At 41.3% G+C, this 14,782-nt stretch overlaps 1 protein-coding gene across 1 annotated transcript; it reads right to left on the reverse strand.

Annotated features, from left to right (window-relative positions):
• Positions 1-24: 24 nt before the first annotated feature.
• On the reverse strand, positions 25-12,695 carry pdzph1 (PDZ and pleckstrin homology domains 1). The gene is made up of 13 exons (XM_014145483.3): positions 12,536-12,695; positions 10,284-10,382; positions 7,443-9,668; positions 7,153-7,278; positions 6,272-6,436; positions 5,651-5,752; positions 5,213-5,323; positions 4,658-4,836; positions 3,276-3,433; positions 2,755-2,797; positions 2,297-2,486; positions 1,589-1,724; positions 25-1,093 (listed from the first exon to the last, which is right to left on the reverse strand). Exons 2-13 carry the CDS (start codon positions 10,345-10,347, stop codon positions 994-996), a joined length of 3,600 nt encoding a protein of 1,199 aa, XP_014000958.1. The 5' UTR covers positions 10,348-10,382; positions 12,536-12,695; the 3' UTR covers positions 25-993.
• Between the last annotated feature and the right edge of the window lie 2,087 nt (positions 12,696-14,782).

Consider the following 14,782-nt stretch of genomic DNA (forward strand, 5'->3'; position numbering starts at 1 on the left):
GCAATGATAGATGATAGAATTGTCTTATTATAGTCAAACTGTCATGTAATTTATTATGTATTTATTATTCAGCCAACATCCTCATCTCTGAAATGGTGTAGTGCAGGATCGCTAAGGAAGCTAACGGTATCAAAACATACAGCAAGCCCATAGCAACAATTCAAAATCCTCCAGACAACTCCATCCATATCATATGTTTACAAATGCATATAAAATGCATAATGCCAGAAACTCATTCAATTACCAAATACTTGCAGACTGTTCAGTGAGAATCTGGAGAAATTGTTGAAAAAGCATACGAATAGCAGCAGCAATTACTTCAAAATGTGAATGGATCTGTGAAAAACATTCTATCTTCTTTTCCAACATACTCTACAATACTCCCAAGGTCTATTTAAAAGAAAAAAATATTTTCCCTCCAAAATTAAAAAATAAAGACTATGGACATCTTCAAAGTACACTGTTAGTTAAAGAGTAGTTTTCCCAAAGTGCCGGTAATAATGATTCTGAAGTGAACATACTGTAAATGCCTTGAACAGCTGGTCGTCCAACAAGGGTAAGACTGGTCCCAGATCTGTGTGTTTGGACTCTTGCATGATAACGTAAACTGACTGACACTCAGGGTAGAGTAAAGCGACCTGAAGTTAAACTGCATTGAAATACTCAAATTCCCATTCAATTTTCAGCTTTACATGGAATCCTTCAAGGAAAGTCAAACATAACCAATATTAAAGGGATAGGTCACTCAAAAACTATATACTTTAGTATTTTGATCATAAGTTCACTGTTAATACAATCCCCCCCCAAAATCCCATTGTGCATGTCAGTAGTCAAGTTTTCAGTACAGAGTAAAAAACTGTGATGATGATGATGATATGTTTTGCATCATAACAAGTTTTTGAGTAAAGTGATCCTTTAACATGCTTTTGGTTAAACCAAACCAGAAGCTAGGACAGTAAAGGTTGGTTGCGATGCGAGGAGTATCCATCGAGCTCACATTCTGGTCTCCTCTGGTGGTCGATTCATGTAGTCCTGAACGGCCTGATGGTACGGTAGCCATTTTTTGGCGGATGCTTTTATAGACAAGATCCATCTGTGAACATGAACTTCTGAATTGATTAATTATCGCAAAGGTATTTCCAAGCATACAGTATTATGTAATGTTAAAAAGCTGTGCCTTTATTCCTTCCTAAATCAATGCAAAAAGAGTCTACTTTGTGTAAAATGTGTCAAAAGTTTATTTATCACGTGCACAGGATACAACCCACTGGGCAAAAACGGGGTAAATCAACATTGTTTCCAATTTCGACAACAGAAAACGTTGAATCAAAGTGGAAAATTGTTTGGATTTGCAAAAAGTCCTCAACGTTTTTTTCTTTTTTTCAACCAACTTTTAACCTAAATCCAATGACATGGTGAACTTTTGGTTGATTTCACGTTGAATTCACATTAGTTGACAAATCAACCAAATGTAAATCAAAACTGGACATTGAAATGTTGTCTGTGCCCAGTGGGAACAGGTGTAAACAGTACAGTGAAATGCTTACTTAAAATGTGCCAACATGTGTAAAATGTGTGAACATCTCACCGTTTATTTTCCATGGGGTTTTCAGCACAGAGATAGAAGGTTTTGTACTCTTCCGAAGGGGGTTTCAGTTCAATGGTGGATTTCTTGGATCCCAAGGACTGTTCCCTCACAGTGTACCCATGTAAGTAGATCCCCCCTGGAGGGAGTCATATATATTTTACAGTATTTAGCAGAGGAGGCTTCTAGAGGCAGTCAGATACGGTATATTACAGTATTTAGCAGAGGAGGCTTCTCCAAGGAGTGCAAATAATGTCATGTAATCGGTTAAAAAACAGAACCTCGCTAATAAGTTATTGACAACAAAAAACACCAAACTAATTATGATCTCTGACATTGATATCCATTCATTGACATATGGGTTAAACAGAATATGGTTTGTCATCTAATTATCATATCATCATACATTTATAATTTTTCTTTTTCATCAATAACTCCTAAGCAATTTTCCTAGACAGATAGTCTCCTCAGTGTCAACATTATGGCAGCAGGTAGCATAGTGGTTAGAGTGTTGGACTAGTAACCGAAAGGTTGCAAGATTGAATCCCCGAGCTGACAAGGTATAAATCTGCCGTTCCCTGAACAAGGCAGTTAACCCACTGTTCCTAGGTTGTCATTGAAAATAACAATTTGTTCTTAACTGACTTGCCTAGTTAAATAAAGGTAAAATGTAATAAAATAATCAATGTGAGCCATGCCATCACAACATACCCAGAGCGTGAGTTGAGCGGATGCCTGCGTAGAAGTAGAGACAGCCGTCCTTCAGTGTACAGTAGTGCTGCACCCATGTGTCCTTGTTATTCCTGTCGATCTGGTGAAGCAGGCCCAGACACTCTGGGTTCTTCACGGCCAGTGGCGGGAGGCTGGCGTTGTGGCGAGTCACATCCACCCACACGTGATTCTGCCACATGAGAGGTCAGGGCAGGGATTAGTTCTATAGGCTATAGTCTCAGCATGGACAACAACATGCCTCATTTATCTGAATCATTCCCCCCGAAAACCAACTTTGATTATATCCTCCACGGTTAAAAATATGCATGATGGAATGTAATAGTGTATTGTAGCGAGACAGAATTTCAAGAAAGATTGTATATTTTATTTTAGATTAGCTTGTAAGAATAACTGGATATAAATTCTACATGTTTTCAGTGTTTGACAACAATCCTTACCTGTGTTACAGGATGAACAGCTCTGTCCATAGCATCTAACCACCTAAAATAATGAAAAACAGCAGGTGAGCAATATCACAGATATTTATTTCAATAAATAACTTGTTATTGGCGTTGTATGTACAATTTAGTGCTCTGCTATTTCCTGGTTTCTACAATTCTAAAATGTTTCAAATCTAATTTCAGTTTGTGACTACAAGCAATGTATAGCATAGCCGTAGAGAATCATGGTACCGTCTAAACCACTGTGAAAAATATTTTCAATAACCCCAAATATTGTATTTTCAGCTGTTGTAGCTGATGTACAAAAACCGAAAGTAAAAATAAACCAAAAAAAGGAATGGAGAAGAAGCGTAGAAATACGGCACATAGAATAGATCTAGCACCTTATCATACTTTCTTTTAATGAGAATGAATGATAGATCTATAACATGCATTTCTATCTGAAATTAGTCTGGTCATACACAAAACTACATAAAAATGCAATAAACACTATGCAAGGACTACTACTTTATCGATACCTTTTCATCTCCAGGTTGGATGTAGCAGAGAAGTAGTACACTCGGTTGGCAGACAGGGGGCAGCACTTGAACACAAAGGGTTTCCCCAGCGAGGGGTCCCCTGCAACATCTGCTCCCTCTAGCTTAAAAGATGACAGAGCTCGCTTCCTCCCCTCATCCTGCAACAGAAATACACTGGCTGTCAGTGGAGATTGTAAGTGAATAGTTGGTGTCTTGATGATGACTGTTAGAGTGGTGTCTTGAGGATGACTATTAAAGTGAAGGAGTGGTGTCTTGAGGATGACTGTTAGAGTGGTGTCTTGAGGATGACTGTTAGTTTGAAGGAGTGGTGTCTTGAGGATGACTGTTAGAGTGAAGGAGTGGTGTCTTGAGGATGACTGTTAGAGTGAAGGAGTGGTGTCTTGAGGATGACTATTAGAGTGGTGTCTTGAGGATGACTGTTAGAGTGAAGGAGTGGTGTCTTGAGGATGACTGTTAGAGTGAAGGAGTGGTGCCTTGAGGATGACTGTTAGTTTGAAGGAGTGGTGTCTTGAGGATGACTGTTAGAGTGAAGGAGTGGTGTCTTGAGGATGACTGTTAGAGTGAAGGAGTGGTGTCTTGAGGATGACTGTTAAAGTGAAGGAGTGGTGTCTTGAGGATGACTGTTAGAGTGAAGGAGTAGTGTCTTGAGGATGACTGTTAGAGTGTAGGAGTGGTGTCTTGAGGATGACTGTTAGAGTGAAGGAGTGGTGTCTTGAGGATGACTGTTAAAGTGAAGGAGTGGTGTCTTGAGGATGACTGTTAGAGTGAAGGAGTGGTGTCTTGATGATGACTGTTAGAGTGAAGGAGTGGTGTCTTGAGGATGACTGTTACAGTGAAGGAGTGGTGTCTTGAGGATGACTGTTAGAGTGAAGGAGTGGTGTCTTGAGGATGACTGTTAGAGTGAAGGAGTGGTGTCTTGAGGATGACTGTTAGAGTGAAGGAGTGGTGTCTTGATGATGACTGTTAAGCCATGTTTATCTGGACACTCTTTCATCCACTTAAAGAGAATACCACAATCCACACATGTCATAGTTACTGTAGGCCCTTCAAAGAAAACTAATATCATACGTGACTTCCTGTTAATTGATTTCCAGGCCCAATTCACCTTTTCTAAATGAAACTTCTGGGAGAATATTGTTGTGGAAGAAAGTAGGGATAGTTCACCTCATATGTAATGTTGTCCTACAGGGGCATTTACACAACACATAGTGTGGAACATAAAACAGCTTGACCGAAGAGCAATTATGATGTATGCAAAATGTCTGACAAACTTTGAATTTGAAATGTCCCTTTTAGATCCAAAACACAGTAGTGTAGTTTCTCTAAAGGCACGTGACGAGTTACCAGGATGCTGTGCTCACCTTTTTATGTCTGTAGTAGTACAGGCAGCAGTCATGTCTGAGCACGAACCACCTCCTTCTCCAACCCTTAATCAGGCCAGACTGGGTGCGTTTATGGAGGTAGCCCCGGCAGGTAGGTCTGGGGGTGTTGGGGCCTCGACCGATGTCTGAGCCAATGGTCATAGTCAGGAGGTCTGGGCCTATCAAAAACCAAATAATAGGGGATCCCATTCTCAATCACATACTAAAACAACTAAACATGATAGCAAAGTGTTTGTCAGTATATGCTGTCCTTTAAGTCAATTTTGGCTTGTGAAGAGGTACCTGATGGGCACTCCACAGGAGGCTGCTGAGGGGAGGACGGCTCAAAGTAATGGCTGGATAGGAGCGAATGGAATGGCATGTATTTCAGAACCATTCCAGAGATTCCGCTCCAGCCATTACCACGAGCCTGTCCTCCCAAATTAAGGTATCACCAACCTCCTGTGGTGCATTATCCTTTATAGCAAATTCTAACTACATACATGTGCAGTACCATGATCTAACAGTTAACATGTTGGCCTATATTATTCTTACCTTGTCTTGCCAGGTCAGCTGCCTCAGAGTGGGGGATACTGGTGACATCGATCCCATTGACGGCCATGACGAAATCTCCCACCAATAGCCCCGCCTCCTCGGCTGCTCCATCTGAAACCAGAAGGGAGGAGCTTGGCTTACAGCTGAGCTAGCAGTGTGGTTTGCTAAATACTGCCAACGGACACTTGCAGCAGTGATAATATCTGTCAAAAACATCAAACTGCTTGACAATTTCTGCAGTGACACAAAATGTCCGCCTTAAAATGAAAAATATACTAATCAGTCTCTTTTAAAAGGATAGCAAATTCTTTGTTGAGCAAACTGCATCTTTATCAAGCAAACAATACAATTGAAAATATTGTCTGAGTAACCGTTGCTGTGCATTTATTAGCATGATAAGTTGCACATAGTACAAATACGGTACACAAGTGGACTTACTTGTGTCGACCTCTGTGACCACAATAGGTTTGGAAAACTGTATTCTGAACCCCCAGGGGTACTCTCCCATTCCTTTCCAAATCTTGACCGTCCTCTCACGAACTGCAGAGAGAAGAACCAATTAAGTAAGAATGGTCCATCTATGTTTTCACCTTCATGAGATCTATTAAATTGTTGATAACATAAAGAACATTGGTGGTGGTAGGAGTAGTAGTAGTAGTAGTAAAAATATGAAAATGTATGCACTCACTATTGCAAGTCGCTCTGGATAAGAGCGTCTGCTAAATGACTAGCATGTGCATGTAGAAGTAACATCAGTAGAGGTAGTAGTTGTTTTTGTTTTACAGGACCTCCTTAGATATTTTAGTAACATTTTCTTGACAGTACAGCGGGAAAGGTAGAGAGGGAGACGAATAGTATGGCCATAGACAAACCTCTGTCGCCAGGTGGTATACATCGGCCAGAGTTGGGAGCTTAGAACGCTACGCCAAACTCTTGCACGTTGATTATTTTCTTAAAGAAGATTTTAATTTGTTAACTGATTTTCAATCTCTGAACTGACTGACTTTATTGGAGAAGGCCCCAACACCGTGATGTAAGAAATGTAGAAAGGTGTCCTACTTGTGACAGTTCGAGGTTGGAGACCAGGAGGAACTGGCCCAGCAGTCGGACTGACTTCGTCTCCACTGTAAATCCAAGACGCACAGTGGAAGGTTTCTGTGTAGAAACCCTTATCTCCAAGGTCCCTTGCAGCCATGTCAACAGAACGACTGTCTTCTGAAATTCCTACACAGTGACATAAGCACACATAGAATGACATGACATGACATCCCATTACTAGTTTTCAGAAACAAGTTTTCTGTTAATGACTTATACATCATTGGTTCCGGTATTCCAGAAAAGTCAAAGTGATAGCATCTGCCATAAATAACCACAACAACAACAACATGTTTAGTTCACGGAGTTCTGTTTTATTTTTAAAAAGTGGGCGCATTTCAACTTTCGACTTCGTCAAAGCTTGCTTTTTTGGGGGGGGAGGGGTGTTGGGCACCTTTCTTTGTAGGAACGTAGGCCTTCCGTCAGCAGGTGCAATCTGAAAAACAACAAATAGTAAAGTAGGTGGAATTGTTGTTGTGTTTTTTTCCAGATTGCACCTGCTGACAAAAGTCAAAACACATAAGCTTTTTTGAAATAAAAAAGAGCATGAAGTTAAAGCGTTGTTGTGCTTATTTATGGGAGATGCCATTGCCTTCCCTTTTCTGAAATACCTACAATAGATTTACAATGACTACATCCCAATTGTGAAAACCTATGGTATCGCTGACACGCCTAAAATACAACTTATATCATATTCTACCTCCTGTTCATACAGTTCTGATTGCCTTGTTATGTCTGGTCATAGCAATAAAGGCATACCACTCAATATCTGTGTTGTGGCTGGTTATAGACCAACAAATTAAAGCTGTGTCTGGTTGTAGATTAGGGGACATTAGCGTGCCTACCTGACTCCTCATTGATGCTGCTGGTTATGGAGCTTCCTCCTACAGAGCTCCATTGCTTGCTGTCCTTGAAGAGATTCCGTCTCTTAGCCCAGTGCTCGGGGCCGTTGTCCTTGACCTCTAAGGAGGCTTCAGAAAATAAATAAAGGATACCCATATGAGAACACTTTCTGACCCCCCTATATCCTCTAAACCAAATGATTGAAACTGGTGGTCCCTCTGGGACAAGTGAGGATTTGGAATCAATGTCTTAGGCTATGATTAGTGAAAAACGTGAGATTGGTACAACTCACATTTGGACACACTTTGTTTTTCCGCTGTAGAATCTGACTGATATAGCTTGGGCTTCCACTTGCTTTCTGTCTCTTGGTCTTGAGATTCATGATCTGGACTGGGTGCCTCTGCAATTTCCATGCCTGAATCCTCTACAATCTTGTATTTTGAAGGAGGTTCTTTCCCCTCCTCAATCTGTGAAAGAGTAGGGCTGGAGATGCTAGCTCTTACAGTAAGAGACCTTTTCGGGGTTAGTCTAACTTCCTCTGTAGCTTTACTTGTGATTCTTGAGTCCATCTCCATGTTCAGTATGGGGAACACAGACCGTGCCTCTGGGATTACGTTGAAGGCGTCCCAGTGGGGACTATTCAGAGCTGCGCTCTCTGCTAGTTTGGAGACACTCTGCAAGAACCTTTGCTCAGTGCCCCCTGTTGTTATGGCCATGACTGATCCTCTTCGCCGCATGGATTGAAGATCGGTAACTGAATTCTCTTCGGATGACAGTTTGGAAGGGGAGGGAGGGAGGACCTGAACAAGCAGGTCCCTCTGAGTGAGCTCCTCCATCGTGGGATCTAGGCTGTGGTCCTCCACTTCCCCCATGTCTTCATCAAAGCCGCTCTCTGCCACTTCGATCTGCTCCACTCCAAAAGCCATGTCCGCCAATGCATTCCCTCCGAAGTCCAGGTCGGGTCCTCTGGGTTCTTCACATGGTAGGTGCCTTGGCTCTGGTAACTGGAAGACCTCCTGTACAGCCTCCACGGACGTAGATGCGTATGACGGATTGATCAGTTGTTGCTGTGGCTCGAGGTGGCTGTTTACATTGCTGGAGCTGGGTCTGTAACTGCAGCTGCTTTGGGAGGATTTACAACTCAATGCACTAAAGGGACAAAGCCTCTCATCTTCCTGGTGGTCTGCTGTCAGTCTCCTTAGTCTCTCTGCTTGGAGCGGAAGGGACTCCATCATGTAAGAGGAGATGGTGCCAGACGAAAAGGACTCCCTTCCCTCCCACGAAGGTAGGCCCTCCTGCATTTGACTTGGTTCTTCTTTCACTCCTGGGAAAGTCCGCCGCCTCTTCGTCGGCTTTTGTAGATAACTGGACGACAAGCAGGTTTTGCATTCTACGGTAGCTATGCTATTGTTACGCATCTGGGTCTTCATCTCGTGGTTTTGGATGAAGTCTTTGGTGTAACTGGACCTGCTTACTGACAATGGTGGTCTCATGAACATGGGTTCATAGTTGTCTGATTCCGATACGCTGTCGAAGAAAGATGCCAAATGGGCACTGTCTTCACCATCAAGTGAGTAGGGGCAACCAGAGTCTTTATGGTGCCTCATGGAGGGTGGTGGACTGAATACCCATTGCTGTTTGTCCATAGTACAACAAGCTCCAATCTGACAGGAAGCTATGTCTTCGGTAAGGTCTGCCAGGGGTTCATATTTACGGTCGGAAAACTCACATGGTGGGGGAATGTCACACAGTGCATCTGTGCTTTTCCAGAAGTCAGGCAAAGGGGATGGGCTGGAGGACCCACCTGCCATTGTGAAGTCGGTGTCATTGTTGCTGGGCGAACGGTGAAAAGCAAATTGATCATCACAGCAGCTTTTGCGGCAGGCCAATTCCCCACAACACCTTGAGGCAATGCTATGTCTTGCTGTGACCCTTGCATCCTTGCTGCTTTCTGGAATGCTAAATTCGTAGTTGTGCTTCCTGTTTTGACTGTGCACTGTGATGTTTACATTTGGGTTTAGAGTCCATGACTGCTGAATTAAATCATTATTTGGACTGAGTCTCTTCTCACGTTGACTCTGGACACAAGGCTCTCCAGTAGCCCCCTGTTGACTTTCGAACACATATACTGTCTTGATCCCTGAGTTATCGGACTGTAGAATTTCTTGAATTTCAAACTTCATGTTCGAGCCAATACGAGAGTGCTGAAAGATGATTTTTGAAGATGATGGTTGCAAATCGTCAATGGTTACCAAAGTTGTGAATTTCACCCCCCTGTCTATGTTCTCTTGCTTTGCAATGCTAGGTGGCCTTTTGTTTCGAGAGGACTCCCCTTGACTGTCTCGCCTGACTTTTTTCTCTTTGCTTGGAATCTCACTGTATTTTCCCTCTTCATCAGAGTCTGACAAAATATTTTCTTTACGTAATGATTCAATTTCTCCTTTCTCAGTGATATCATCCTGGCAAACCACACTGTTACTTTTGTTTTGTTTTTGAAAAACGCATTGAGAGGCACTCTCTGTAAGGAAGACAAAAATGAATACACCTTAACATTTTAGGAATGCAGAGATAGAAATACCAGGTAGCCTACATCAAAAACTACAACAACAACTATTAATACCACTGTACGGCCGCAATGCCACAGCATGGATATCACTGCACAAGACAAGCTATGAGACTGAGGAACTAAATCTCTCAAAAGGTATCTAAAAGGTTGATCCTTTCTATGTTCCCTGAGATTGAATTGATTAATACATTGTAGTGAGGATTGTGGTTGAATATTTTCCATCTCTTGCATTTGAATATACGCCTTATAGGCCTCGTGGCTGCTGAGCCATCCTCATATACACTACTGACCCTTTTCTGTGAAGCATTTCTGTGAAGCATTTCTCTCAAGCAAAATGGTACCTTATCACAATGTGTGGGATTCATTCCAAGATGGAGCCTCTTGGCTCTTGTCCATTAGCTGTGGTTACATAGACGAGACCACAGTAATCCTCACCTGCTCCGATTGGCCAAACATTGGCAGGCTTAATAGTGAAGGTGTGGGTGGATGGGCCGGACGTGACTCAGCCAGCCATGACAGGATTAACCCCATTTCTCTAAAGGATCCGCCCCAATAACCTCCACTCACGTTTACTGCTGGTGGGGCTCTTCCTCCTCCGACTGTTCCTCCTCCTGCTCCCGCGACGACTCATTCTTCCCTAGGCCTCAGCTTCCAATCTCCCATACACTGCAACAGACGATTACAAAATCATGAACAACTTTATTGTTCATTAGCCGTTTAACCCAATTAGTCCCACCGTGATGCCGGCGTGATTTGGACTTTGTGTGTTTGACTTCTGGGTTGTACCTTTTGGATTCGTCTATTTCTTCTGCATCCGTTGGTACCGACCATTAGTCTGTGTGATTAAAGAGGGTTGAGCTGGAGCGGTGTTTGTGAGACAAGGGCAGTTCCCGAAATGGCCCCGGATCAGGTATTTTTTTTACATAATCGTCCGTGGAGTTCGAATGGCACATGTAATATGTTTTGCTCTATTAAAGCTCACAAGCTACACAAATGTCGTTAGTAGGTAAAGGAGTTTTTCTACACATCGAAGATGATAGAATCCCTAGGACATAATGTCTATAATACTGTAATAAGCTGTCACAAATCTCCAAACTCCACACAGTTGTTACTGACTAGTTGGTTATTAATTTCCCACTGAGCAAACAACTTCAGTATAAATGCATTTCTATCACGTTTTTGCTTTGGCTGACCTTATTTTTTTTTAATTGACATTTGTTTATGTCAAATAGTTTTTGTGTTCTAGTCCTGGTTGTTGTGAAAATATAATGGTAAAAACACTTCATTGTACAGCTAAATATAAGGGCTATATAAAATATACATTTAAGTCAAATAAATGAAAAAGGCAATTTTTGCTTGGGTCTCAGGATTAAAAGTAATAACAGAATGAACAGTGTTTATATACTGTAGTGAATTCTGGGGGTAGCCCTGACCGGGAGTCGAACCCAGATCCAGTGGCTGTCAACCCACACCTTAGCCATTAAGCAACAAAAAAAAAATCTGAACAGATTAACAAGCTCGCTAGGTGTTGGGTTAAGTGGGTTAACAGTTTTCTGATGTGATCATGTTGCATATAGATATGTGATAGTTGGTGTGAAATCCTACTGTCATCTTAAATTGAGGCTTAATGTCCACTCTCTCGTGCTGGCATAGGAAATAGGTATCCATTTCCCTGATTATGCTCAGGTCCAAAATGACAGATTTATTCAACCACTGAATTAGCCCAGAATTTAAAAAAGCATCACAATTGATACAAAGAGTTGACGTACCATACATTTATAAAAAATGTTTTTAAGATAAATTGGCTTAATTTAGGCCAAACTGCTTGACATGAATGTAATGTAATGTCTTGTCATATCACCTCATGTAATGTCAGCATTAGATAAGGAATGTGTGTCGATAGTGATACAACCAAAAATGCATATAAAATGTTGACTCATTTTCAGATAAAAAAATAATTTAATTAAACGTAATCCATAGAGTAGAATTAGCCAACACCAGGAAAGAACAGATAGCCTTCGCCACCCATATGTACATTTCATACTTACTTGGAAATATATATTATCACTATTTCCGAATGACCTGGCACACACAGCATGGTTGGGGTCAATTCCACAAATTCAATTCTAATTCAATTCTCTCCCTTTAAATTCCATTGAATTCAATTCCAGGTCAGTCTTTGAATTCAGATATAAGTTAATTCTTCTGAATTCCAATGTCAGGTCAATTCCAAATATTTAAATTATCCCCAACAATTCCACAAAATCAAATTCAATTCCTTCAGGCTTTCAGGCTGATCATGTCACTTCAGACAGCCTAGCTATACCGAAAATATAGTGATACAGGTTAATATGATTAAAAACACATCCTACAATACATTTTTGATACTTTGTGCACTAATTCCATTAACTGTGAAATGTAAAAATATTGAATTACAATTCAATTCAATTCCAAAGATTTTATGTTTTTACAATTCCAATTCAATTCCATAACTTGAAGATTTGTAAAATTAAAATTGAATTCAACGTACATTTTCCAACTAATAAGTGAATTCAAGAATTTAATTAAATTGCAATTGACCCCAATCCTTATACACGGTAACATTTTGCATGCTTTACTGAATCAGTTATTCATTTTAATGGTAAGAAACACATTTCCTCTAGAATCCCAGATTCCCAATACACTCCATTTTATTCTCCGTGACCATTTTCAATGCCTTCCGTTACATTCTCAGGTGAGCTATATGCATTCCTGGCATACACAACCTATATCTCAGAGACTCCGATGCAATGAACAACCAAGTAAATGCTCTAACTTACCGCTGAATGAATATGTCCAGAAAGGGGATATTTTTTTCCTCTTTTAGAATAGTCTGTCAAGTTGAAGAACGTTAGTCATACAGGGCATATCTTTCACAAAGACGCCACATGACCCGTGCACCTAAGACCGCTCCACTTCTTAATGTTTCTATTCCTGCAGCTAAAGCAGCTTAATGCATGTAATCTCATGAACCACTTGTGATGTCAGTGTGAAGCTGAAGTCTATTCAGTAGCCTTTGTCTACGGAATCACATCGTTAATAAAAGAGGACTATCACACGTAGAAGCTGAAACTTTTCATTTAAACTGGACAGATCAGGACTAATCAGATTTATGGTGGTTAATGAATGTGGGAAACATCAACTTTGGGGTCAGATTCATGACTAGGGCTAGTTGAGGGTAAGGTCGTTGATTGGCTCTAGTCCAGTCTTGACAAGTCAACAGACATAAATAGGAAGTTATTGCAGCCTTGTGACCATTGCAGAGCTCACCAGTGTATAACTGAGTTCTAAACATACACTACCGTTCAAAAGTTTGGGGTAACTTAGAATTCATAGTTTTTTAAAGAAAAACAATTTTTTTGTCCATTAAAATAACATCAAATTGATCAGAAATACAGTGTAGACATTGTTAATGTTGTAAATGACTAATGTAGCTGGAAACGGCAGATTTTTTATGGAATATCTACATAGTTGTAGAGAGGCCCATTATCAGCAACCATCACTCCTGTGTTCCAATGGCATGTTGTTTTAGCTAATCCAAGTTTATAATTTTAGAAGGCTAATTGATCATTAGAAAACCCTTTTGCAATTATGTTAGCACAGCTGAAAACTGTTGTTCTGGTTAAAGAAGCAATAAAACGGACCTTCTTTAGACTAGTTGAGTATCTGGAGCTTCAGCATTTGTGGGTTTGATTACAGGCTCAAAATGGCCAGAAACAAAGCACTTTCTTCTGAAACTCGTCAGCCTATTCTTATTCTGAGAAATGAAGGCTATTCCATGCGAGAAATTGCCAAGAAACTGAACAACTCTGTGTACTACTCCATACACAGAACAGCGCAAACTGGCGCTAACCAGAATAGAAAGAGGAGTGGGAGGCCCCGGTGCACAACTAAGCAAGAGGACAAGTACTTTAGAGTGTCTAGTTTGAGAAACAGACGCCTCACAAGTCCTCAACTGGCAGCTTCATTAAATAGTACCCGCAAAACACCAGTCTCAACATCAACAGTGAAGAGGCGCCTCCGGGATGCTGGCCTTCTAGGCAGAGTTCTTCTGTCCAGTGTCTGTGTTCTTTAGCCCATCTTAATATTTTATTTTTATTGGTCAGTCTGAGATATGGCTTTTTCTTTGCAACTCTGTCTAGAAGGCCAGCATCCCGTCACTCTTCACTGTTGCACGTTGGCCAATACAACCGATGGTAGTGGTGATTTTCTCACTCGCCTACGAATCCTCACAAGGCACCCCGATCTTCGCCCCCTTTATCTCCGTCTTTTCTTCACGCGATTGATGGGGATTTGGGCCTGGTCTTTGGGAAGCAGTATATCCTTTTCGTCAGACTCATTAAAGAAAAAAATCCAGTTCGAGGTGAGTAATCGCTGTTCTGATGTCCAGAAGCTCTTTTCGGTCATAAGAGACGGTAGCAGCAACTTTATGTACAAAATGAGTTACAAACAATGTGGAAAAAAACAAAATTACACAGTTGGTTAGGAGCCCGTAAAACAGCAGCCATCTCCTCCGTCACCATTATATCACAAGTGTAGTGTCACTGTAATGTGTGTGAGTGTGTATGTGGTGTGTATACAGTATATAGTCTTGTGAGTGTGCATAGGGTCAGTGAAAATAGTCCAGGTAACCATTTAGTTAACCATTTAGCAGTCTTATGGCTTGGGGGTTAGAAGATTTCTCTGAGTCTTTTGGACGGAGAGCCGATGCTCTGGTACCGTTTGCCCGACTGTAGCAGAATGAACAGTCTATGGCTTGGGTGGCTGAAGTCTTTGGTCATTTTTCGGGCCTTCCTCGCCACCTGATATAGAAGTCCTGAATGGCAGGGAGCTCAGCTCCAGTGGTGTACAGGGCTGTCTGCACCACACTCTGTAGCATTTTGTGATTGAGGGCGGTGCATTTTCCATACCAAGCAGTGATGCAGTCAGTCAAGATATCACGATGATGAGATTATGTTAAGTTCTTAGTGATGTGGACGCCAAGTAACTTGAAGCTTTCAAATCGCTCCACTACAGTCCCATCGATG

Source organism: Salmo salar, chromosome 01, assembly GCF_965601325.2.
Source record: "Salmo salar chromosome 01, fSalSal1, whole genome shotgun sequence".
Lineage (NCBI taxonomy): Eukaryota > Metazoa > Chordata > Actinopteri > Salmoniformes > Salmonidae > Salmo > Salmo salar.